Source organism: Quercus robur, chromosome 5, assembly GCF_932294415.1.
Source record: "Quercus robur chromosome 5, dhQueRobu3.1, whole genome shotgun sequence".
Classification (NCBI taxonomy): domain Eukaryota; kingdom Viridiplantae; phylum Streptophyta; class Magnoliopsida; order Fagales; family Fagaceae; genus Quercus; species Quercus robur.
Window position 1 is genome coordinate 42,416,600 of NC_065538.1, and position 11,268 is coordinate 42,427,867.

The window sequence follows — 11,268 nt, forward strand, 5'->3', positions numbered from 1 at the left end:
AATTACTTTTTCAGCCTATATTAAATATTAAAACTCCAAATACAATGTAGTTTCAATAAATAAAGTGAGGTTGAATTTTTTTTTTTGAGAAGGAAACTGAATTTCATTAATAGAAAACATCAGCCATAATTGGCTAAAAGAACAGATACAATGGGTGGGGGAACTTCCTCCCTCCAAACAACTAAACAGCTAACATGTTTCGCATGTCTAGCAAGGCTGTGAGCGACAGATTTCCCTTTTCGCTTAACATAAGAAAAATTACAATTAAGAAAAGAATCTGCATGAAATTTTATTTCCTCAATAAGGTTACCAAAAGTAGCAAAGGACTGCTCTGTGTCTTGAACGGCACGGTTAATGATCTCCGAATCACCTTCTAGAGTAATGGAGCTAAGATTCAGCTCCTTCGCAAGGAGAATGGCCCGTCGAGCTGCTGCTACTTCCACTTCTGCCACTGTCTGAGGAAGGGTAACCCTTTCAATACTGGATGCTACCACTCAGCCTGCACTGTTCCTGATAACAGCACCTAGTCCGGCCTCATTAGTTTCATGAAAAACTGCTCCATCGTAATTTACTTTCAATGTGGAACTAGAGGGAGGGGTCCACCGAGTATTTGAGTGACGAGTAGTCTGTGGTGGGGCTGATTTCACTAGTTGGGCTCGGTAATAGTCCTGCAATTGCTGCTGAACCCGAGCTAAGGTCTGCCCGAGTGGAAGAACAGCCTTACCAACTCTAACTTGATTCCGTCTATGCCACAAGGACCACACCACCATGGAAAACACTTCCAGGTCCATGTTTGCTTCAATAATGTGAAGTATGAGTTGCTGGAAATTTGAGAAAGTCCTTGTGTCCCTGAAACTCCAAACTTGATCGGACATCCACACCTCATCAAGGCAAGAATACGACCACAGAGCATGTAAAACATTCTCGGGTTGCATTTTGCACTGATCACAAGTCTCCTCTATCAATACCTTCCTCTGAACTAAGCTGGTCTTGATTGGTATAGCATTCTTTATTGCCCTCCACAAGAAATTCCGGACCTTACTTGGGATTGACATGCTCCAAATAAATTTCCAAAGCTTCTTTGGAGGGGTAGGAGTAGAAGCTCCACCATCCAACAAATCTTGGTCTCGAGAAAGGAAGTAATAGCCTGACTTTACTGTGTATATCCCAGATTAAGTATGAGGCCAAATCACCTTATCTCTGGCCGAGGCACTTCTAAGTGGGATGCTGCTGATCAGCTGCGCCTCCTCTGGTCTAAATAAAGCCTTCAGTAAATCCACATCCCAGCTTTGTGTATGTGAATTGATCAAAGTGCTGACTTTGATTTCTAGGAAATCAATTCCCGTGTGGTTATTAACTTTTGGGTCAGAGGTGGATGGAAGCCAGGCAGTACCCCAAATGCTAATATCCTCTCCATTACCCACTCACCATCTTGCTCCATTCTTCAGCACTTCTCTTCCATGCAAAATACTTCGCCAAGCATAAGACCCCTTGGCAGAGTCCGAGGCTTCCAAGATTGAGCAATGCGGAAAAAATTTTGCTTTAAAAACCCGATAAAATAGTGACCGGTCATTATGCAGCAGCCGCCAAGCTTGTTTCGCCAAGAGTGCATCATTAAACAAAGCTAAATTAAAGCCCATACCTCCTTCCCCCTTTGGTTTACACATGGTACTCCACTTCACCCAATGTATCTTTCTTTGATCACCCCTTTGTCCCCACCATAATTTTCTGATAAGACTTTCAAGCTCATTGCAAAACCCTACCGGTAATTTAAAACAACTCATCGTATAGGTAGGAATGGCTTGAACAACAGCTTTAATGAGAATTTCCCTCCCAGCTTGTTAAAGCAATTTCTCCTCCCACCCTTGTAATTTCCTCCATACTCTTTCCTTTATATAGTCGAAACTTGCTCTCTTCCTTCGACCAATTAGAGATGGCAGCCCTAAATATTTCTCATAACTTCTAAAAATTTAAAAATTAATTTGTTACTTTTAAAGGTATAAGGTTACATTTATTACTTTTAAAAATTATTGAGTTTAATTTGCTACTTTTGATAGGATTGATTTAATTTGTTAAACCCTTAAACTATATATAGACTATAATGTAATATACCCATGTCTTGTCTCTATCTTTCTTATATGTTCTTTTAATTTTCCTTTCTTTTATAGAGGATACAACAAAAGAACTACATGGACAAACCACTATCTGGATTTACAATATTCAACATGGGGTTTCCCATAAAAATATATATATATATATATATTCAAATTTCAACATGGGGTTAAAATCATTATCATTAGGCATTACCATGAAAGGATTGGACGGGTCACGGTTGTGTCTCTGTCTGATCATACAAATATTAATTATAAAGTAGACCCCAAGGGTGCAAATCAATCAAACCCAACATTAATAGCATTTATATTTTCCTCAGAAATAGTGGACAAATACACGCCACTTTTCTAGCTTGACAAAATGGACTTTTTCTTCCTCTTCTCTATTCTGTATATGAAAATTACATGGAGTGGTTTGCCCCGTTATTAAAACTATGAGCCTTCTCCGCCAATAGCCATCAACATCATAAAGCATATCTCATATTTTTGGCCTTTTGTTTTTTTTTTCTTCATTTTTACACAAATCTCGAGGAATATATTAGATAATCTGAGGGCTGGAGAGTAGGAAATAGGGTGATGGAAATGAAATGTATTGTAAGCTTTGTGGATTGGAACTGAATTTGGATTATAGCATTTATTAATGAGCTTTGAACCTGGCTGGCACAGGTCAATTCGCATACCCAACAACTACTTCGTAGACCCACGTCCACCCTCTCTTGTTCTTTGACTTATTGGTCGACTCTCAATACTTCACTCCTATATGTCATTATTTATTTGTACCAATTAAATTATTAGGACAAGAGACGTGGTTATTTCAGATACTACATATTTTATTTTTATTATTATTATAGAAAAAAGTCATAGTTTTAAAAATTGAACCGGACCGGCCGGTCCGATCGGTTCAACCGGGAACGGGAGCTAGTCCAATCCAGTTAAAACCCCCAAAATCGGTCAACAACCGGTCAAAAACCAGAAAACCAGTCTAAAACCGGGGTTGAACTGAAAATTAAAAAAAAATGGTTTGATGCCTAGTTCGGTTTTTAAAACCATGGAAAAAGTTAACGCCAATACTTAAAAATATTTGTTAGTTTTTTAGAAAAAAATTGGTAAAAATATATAATTGATTCTTTAACTTTCAGTCTTTTTCATTTCAGTCTTCTAACTTTCAATTTTATCATTTCAGTCCTCTAACTTTCAATTATTGTCAATTTGGTACTTCGCTGAATTTCAATTATGTCCTGCTATTAATTGAGATAAAACCATGTCGTTGGCTCTTTTTTCTTTTTCTTTTTCTTTTATAAATTTTGGAATTAAAAGAAAATTTTAAAAAAGAAAAAAAATTAAGACTCCCTAAAGGAGACGACAACGACTTCGAGGTTCGATTCTCTATCCTCACATACGGCACACTGAAGCAAGGTTTTCCGAACCACGGCCTAATGCAATCCCTAATAGACCAGAATGACGTTGTTTTCCTGGGCACCCACGTGACCCAACACTCCTACCCACTCGTGTGCGAACCCAATGGTATCCCATACCTAATCAACCTCCTTGGGTTGAGTCACCGGGTCAAGGGCGAGCTCTACTTCGTGTCAACTCGCAGACTCGGTCGCCTAGACAAGCTGGAGGGCATCGCCCTTGGCCACTACGAGCGACTCCCCATTCAAACTCAGGCTAAGGCGGAGGCGAAGGCGTACTAATATGCGCACCATAGCTTTGAGGAGGAGATGTGGGAGAAGAATGGGAGAGAGGGGTTGAGTGAGTACACAGAGAGAGAGAGGCGAGTGGGTACACAGAGAGAGAGGCGAGTGGGTTTGTGAGAAGAGAGGAGAGGCCTAAATATCGGAGTTTTGTTGATGAGGTGCATTTCTTTTTGTCATCTTCTTCCTCTGCTCCAAAATGATGTGTTGGTTCTGAAATGGTTTTTTTTTTCTTTTTTTTTAATATCAGTTTTTTTTCCTTTTAATTCCGAAATTTATTAAAAAAAAAAAGAGCCAAAACAACGTCATTTTGGCTCAATTAACAGTGGGACATAACTGAGTTTTAACGGAGTACCAAATTGACAACAATTGAAAGTTAGAGGATTGAAATGACAAAACTGAAAGTTAGAGGACTGAAATGAAAAAGACTGAAAGTTAGAGGGCCAGTTTTGCATTTTTGCCAAAAAATTTTATGAAAAAATTAAAAAGTAATTAATGTTTTGAAAATTTTTTATAAATTAATATTAGGATTTTTTTTAAAATAATTTATCGACAATGGTCTAAAAGGCACTCAATAACATGACCCTATTATTATTTATAATTCAACAATTAAATATTTGTTGAAAATAATTAGAAGTGTCAATTGAATTAAAAATTTTATTATTTTGTTAATGATGTTGAATGAATTCGTTTTGAAAGATATTAATGAAGAAGATTTCCATTAACGGGTATTTTTAGGGGATTTGTTAATGGATCAATTTAGAAAAGTTTTGATATCACAACTGTATTATATTTTTGACAAATTCACCACTAGATTATATTTTCTTCTTATCTCCTCAATACTTACAAAATTTCTAGAAAATTAAAGATCAATAGCTATGTCATTAATAAATAATTTAAATTTGCAAGTTTTTGTAGTTTAAAATTATATATAAAATATAATCTTATAAATTATATAGTAAATAATATCCGATTGGCATAAAATTTTGCTAGGGATTTTACCAAATCAAGGAGTAACAATAAGTGAACAAATGAACACATCAAGTCAATAGAAATTAGTGATTGACTTGGAGGCACAATTGAATGTTATTCTTAAACAATATTTGTCCCCATTCGCAAGTTGCTAAAGAGTTTCTACAAACTTGTCCCTAGGATACAACCAAGTTTATTGGGTTCTATAAATAGCAATTTTGGAGAATATTCACAAGATTTCTTATATTTCTTTGTAACTTACTATTTTGGGGAGATTAACCTATGTTTATACCCATAGGGTTATAACCCTTCAAAAGATACATATAGAGAGTTAAAATGTTTCATAGAACCGTTCACAATGCTTGAAACCTCTTCAACCTTTCTAAACAGTCACTAGAAAATTTTGCAGAAAAATCCTGTTTCACGATATTCAATCGGTCGAAAGTTACTTTCAATCGATCGTGTGTTATTTTCGATCGGTCAAACAGGAATCGAGCAGCGATTGAGATATCCAGAAACTCCAGGATTTTTTCTTTACTATTTCGATCGATCAAGCCAAAGTTTCGATCGATCGAAAATGCCTAACTTCGAATTTTCACTTAGAAAAGTCAAGAACTTGAATTTTCACTTTAACAACTTTATGAAACAATATTCTCCAAACTTAAACATCATTATTACAACCTATCCATGTATATACCTATATATACAGTAATCCCCCACTAGGTTGTAATAATATATGTCTCACTTGATTGATATTCTATCATGCATAATAGAAAGTGTCTTTCAACTTAAATCTCCCCTTAGTGTAATTGCTCAAGAAATCAACAGAGTTAATGGTGGCTTAGTGCTTAAACCAAAACTCTTATGTGCTTAAATTGGAAACAACACACACATGAGAATATCCACAACACATTTAGAAATCCAAGTTGTTAGCACTATTATGGCCTTGTGTTCTTCTTGGTTTAGTGAACATGTACAAGAGAAAACCCTTTTACTCTTGCTAGAAGCAGCACCACTCCTATGTTCACAAAGGTGAAGTTCCTTCTTATGTCCCTGTTACACAAACATTTATGATTTATGAACTTCATTAAGAGTTTAAAACTCATCCTCAATTTCATTGTAACAGTCTACACTAATGTTAGGACAAATGTGAGAATTGTTAGAGACATATGTTATGTAAATTGGCTAATCCTTTGACAAAACGCATTTTACTTGTAATTGGGTAGATCTAGAATGAGTTTAATACTTCAAGGAACAAGAGTTCAAGTTTAGTCTTGAAGTCATGCATATCTGTCCAAGAAACAAGTGAAGAAATGTTGTTCATTAAAGCTCGACAGATAGCTCAACAGAATAATATTTGATGTTGAAGCTCAACAACAGCTATATCTGTTGAGAATTATGAAATTAGAATTTTCAAATCTGATTTTACGCATATCCATGTGTATTTGTGTAGGGTTTCTTTTCTCACAACCCTAGACATATATAAGGATTATTTTGAGAGCCGTCACATGATGATGCAACTTGATGCAAAGTAATAATAAATGCATATTGTGACCAGAGACAATTTGCCCTAGTTGATCTTTCTCTCTGTAGAAGTTATTACGTCTTTGCGCCATGGGTTTTGTAACCAAGAAGCTTCTTGATCTTCATTGTTGGATGAATTGAAGAACTTTACAGCCAACATCTTCCTCAAGTTAGTGTGTTAGTCACGTACTTGGATCCGTGCATCATTGGTTAGTCACGTACTAGGAGTCGTGCATTGAAAGGAGAGATTTCCGCTACATTACAAGTCCAATTGGGTATTAGGGTAAGGGTTCAATTGTAGGTTGGTATTAGCTACTAGGATTCCTTTTACTTGTAACCGCTTGTTGTGATAATAATGGATTCTTAAGAGTGGTGACCTTAAATTCACCTGGTGGGGTTTTGCCTCGGTGGTTTTCCCCATTCGTAAACAAATCACCTGTGTCAAATTTATTTTCTGTTGCATTTAACTTAGTTGGTGACTTGTTTGTGCTACCACGCTTATTACATGTAATTGAATCTAATTAACTCACTTGGATAATTAATTGATTAATTTACCAAAATGGGTCAATACATTCTTAGCCTATCAAGTGGTATTAGAGTGGGTATAATCTGATTAGGTTTAATCTTTGTTGTGTGATCCATTGACCCCTGTTTGTCATGGATAGAGGACAATCTCTTATTATACCTCATTTATTTGATGGCACTAACTATGCATACTGGAAAGTAGGCATGAGAGCTTTCTTGCAGTCTTTAAATGAGAAGGTATGGCAAGCTATGGAGATTGGCTGGACTAAGTTAAAGGAAGTGCAGGTAGATTGGGATGATGCCAAGATCAAAGCGGCAAACTTCAACAGCAAAGCATTGAATGCTCTATTCAATGCGGTCACCAATGAGGAATTCAAGAAGATATCCTCAACAGAAACAGCTAAGGAAGCATGGACTATTCTCTAGACAACTTATAAAGGAACTAAGGCTATCAAGGATTCAAAGCTCTAAAGGCTCACTACCAGCTTTGAGGAGATAAAAATGGAGGAGGATGAGTCATTTGATGAGTTCTATACCAAACTAAAGGACATAGTCAACTCAGCCTTTAATTTTGGGAAAACCATTCCCGAACCCAAGGTTGTAAGAAAGGTGCTAAGGTCTCTGCCTGAGAGATTTTATGCCAAGATCACTGTCATTGAAGAATCAAAGGATATTGACTCCATTCCTTTGACGGAGTTGGTTGGTAACTTGCAAACCTATGAATTGGGCTTAGATAGGAGGCAAAAGTAAGAGTATGGCACTGAAAGCCAAAAAAAATGAGACTAATGAGTCTTCTAATGATGAAGATTCCAAGATGAAATCTTACATTACTAGGCAGTTCAAGAAGTTCATGAAGAATGCCAATACGAAAGGATTTGATAAGGACCGTAAGCAACCCAATTCTTCTAATTTCAAGAGCCAAGACAAAGGAAAGAAGGATGTTAAGGATGGTAGTCAGCACACTATTCCCTTCGGACCAAAGTGCTTCGAATGTCAAGGTTTTGGACACATGAAACAAGAATGTCTAACATATCTCAAGTCAGTTGGGAAAAGCAAGGCTCTTATTGCTACCTTGGGTGACACCGAGCCTGAGATTGAGTCAGATGACAGTGATGACGAGGGAATTTTAAATGCCTTCACTACTACAGTTGATCCTACTGAAGGGGCTACAAAAATACTAGATGATGAAGAGGACTTGGTGGATTCTAAGTTTGAGAAAATGGATGATCAAGATGACATCCATACAGCCTATGCAAAATTGTACAAGGTTTTTGAGAAGTATGAGAAACTGTATAGGCTAGCCACCAAGAAGCTGAGTGATGTTGAGCTAGATCGAGAGGGGCTCTCTATTAAGGTTGATGAAGCCAATCAATCCATAGGAGCTTTGTGGTTCAAGAACAACTTCCTTACTGAAAAGACAAAAAAGCTTAAAGCAGAACTATTCCAGGTTAGAGCTCAATTGAAGAGGACTTCCAGTGCAAAGCTCGATGAGATGCTAAGCTTTCAGAAAGCTGCTTCTGATAAAACCGATTTAGGGTATGATTTCTCTTCTCCTAATATTGCCTCTTCTAGTACTACTGTGTTTGTCTCACCTACTAATAATGCTAATTCTAGGAATGATGAAATTAAAACTGAAATAGCTAATGAGAACGTAGACAAGGGTAAATATATTCTAGGAGCACCCCTTAAAGTTGAACATAAATAGACTAAAAACCCTAGGACTAAGAAGGTTAACAACAAAAAGTCTCAACCAAAGAAGCCGTATACCTGTCATCAATGGGGAGCTTCAAGGCATACTCATCCAAATTGCTACAAGTGGTTAATCACTCAATAAAGCAATAGTATGCTCTTGTCTAGAAACCAGAATCAGTTTCCATCCTCATTTGCTCCTCTTGGAGATCTTCTCAAGGCCCTCATGTTCCTTTCAAACTTGAACCATTTCAATTTTTCCTCCTCACCACCGGATCAAAGGTTCGCTTAAAAGAAAGGTTCTTCCAAAGTGTGGAAGGAAAAATGTTCCAAGTGATTTAATCACTTTTTTTCTCTCTCTCTCTCCCCTTATGGTTATGCATTACCTATTTTGTTTTGCTTTCTTGTTTTGAGTTAGTCTAGTTTTATGCTTTGCTTTGTTTAACATGTTTTTGTTTATTTGTTTTCAGTTTTGCTTTACTTTTTTTTTCATAAAAAATAAAATAAATAAAATAAATAAATAAAAATAGAAAAATCAGAAAAATACAAAAATAGTGTGTGTTTGTGTACATTGGTACTTGTGTACCTTGAATGGCCATTGAAGCAAAGTTTTTTAAACTTTATATCTCTTGTAGCTTAGATGAGTATCTCAATGCACAATTAAGCAAATGAGTTTTGTGGCTCGTGTTTGTGATGAGTACGATTAAGTAATCTCTTATACTTAACACTCATATCACTCTTTTTGATGAGAATGATTAAAAAATCTTAAGAGAAAGGCATAAACAACCATCTCACCACTAAAGCCCACCAATCATGTATAACATCTGTGTGCTTCGACATAGCAAAATTGTGATATTTGTGGCTTAACATAATTCAGTATTTCTTCTCTCTCCCTTATATGCCCATGCATGATATGCTCAAAAAGAAAAATATGCAAAGAAAAATAAAAGTAAAAAGAATCAAAATACTTTTAAATATGGTTGCAAGCGTGTTTCTAGGAGATGTGGGAGTTATAGGATATACCTCGAAAGTGACAGTCCCCATCAAGCAATTATGATTGTGTGTGAGTGTATTTGATTTTCTCATATCTCAAATCATCATAATATGAGACACTTATGCACTCGTGCTATGTTTTCACACACAACACACAAATTATTTGCTATTTTTGATACATGTGCAGGTACAATGTGATTTGGCTATCACAAGAAATACATGTGTTAATGTATGCTCACTGAACTGTCATAACTTGTTTTTGAAATATAAATTGGTTAGACTTGTTTAGTGTGTGTGTGCGTGTGTTTTGGATCATGAATGCTTTGCATTTTTTTTGTTGAGAGATGTTTTTTTAAGAGCTTAATATGTTGATTGGATCTATGTTTGAGTAGCTTGCTTGTTGCATTCATCTCTATGTGTTTTCCTCTCTTTGAAAAACTCATTTTCTTCAAGCTCGACAGCTTTTCGATAGATCCTCGATAGATTTGCATCTATTGTGCCCCTCTTTCTTCTTTTCTCGACAAAAGTTAGCACAATTTCGATCCATTGAGCTTTCTGGAATTCATCTTGATAGCGTCTCAATAGCTTTTCAATCCATCGAGAAACTTTCTGTATGGCCGATAGATTCTCGACAGCTTCTCGATCCATCGAGGTACTTTTGCCATCAACAAATCCTCGACAGCACCTCAATAGATTCATTTATGTCGAGATTTAGTGCTTGATAGATCTTGATAGCTCCTCAATCCATCGAGCTACGTTTTTCTATATATAGCTGAGGCGCAATCCGATTTTCATTTTCTCACTTCTCTCTCAATAGAAAACTTTCTCTCTAGACCCAAAACCCTTTCTCACTTTCAAATCTCCTCACCCATTGCATTTTTGGCCTCTGCCAAGATCAAATTACTTAGTAAGTGTCCTAAAACCTTCTCTTTAAATGCATTCATGCATTTTAGACCTAGGTTTTTGAGGTTTTTGAAATTTTTTGGGGTATTTGAGTTTTTCTTGAAATTTTTGGGTTGAGCTTTGTGAATTTGATAATATATGATCATGCATTGCTTTCTTGCTGTATTTTAACAATGTTTCATGCATTTAGATGTATGTTAGATTATGTTGAAATGTATGCTGGTAGGTTTGGATTGGGTTTTACCCATGATGTATTTATTTTTGCACGTCACATGTTCATGCATATTTCATGCATACGTATCCTCTCTTTTCTTTCTTTTTGCTTATGTTTGTGATGTGTTTTCTCTCTTTCTCCCCCTTTCTCTAGGATAGACTGCACATGGCACCCAAGGGCAAATATACTCCGGCTCGAAACCCTCTTGGTTCTAGGTCTTCTTCTTCTTTTGATACACCCCTTCTTCATGTTCGGTTCTATGATGGGAAGGCCCAGTAGGACTTCCTTAAGAACTTTCAGAGACATGGCGTTCATCCGATGTGCCATGTCATTCTGTCGGACTTTTCCGACATTCCTCTACCCAGTGTCATTCGGACTCGAGGATGGGAATCTCTTTGTGAGATACCCTTGAGGTGCCCTATCGTGTTTATACAGGAGTTTTACTCTAATATACATGGTATCGATACCCCTGTACCTCAATTTGCCACGACATTCAAAGGTACACATATTGTAGTCACTCCGGATCTTATATTCGAGATACTACATGTCCCAAGGGTATAGCAAACTGATTACCTCGGTTGTCAACGTCTAAGGACTGTGTCCAAAAATGAGCTTCTATCTCATGATGATGCAACTTGAT

The 11,268-nt window shown here is 36.6% G+C and overlaps 1 protein-coding gene across 1 annotated transcript; it reads right to left on the reverse strand.

Annotated features, from left to right (window-relative positions):
- Positions 1-494: 494 nt before the first annotated feature.
- Positions 495-1,055, reverse strand: LOC126728198 (uncharacterized). Its single transcript, XM_050434062.1, has one exon. It carries the CDS (start codon positions 1,053-1,055, stop codon positions 495-497), a length of 561 nt encoding a protein of 186 aa, XP_050290019.1.
- Positions 1,056-11,268: the final 10,213 nt, after the last annotated feature.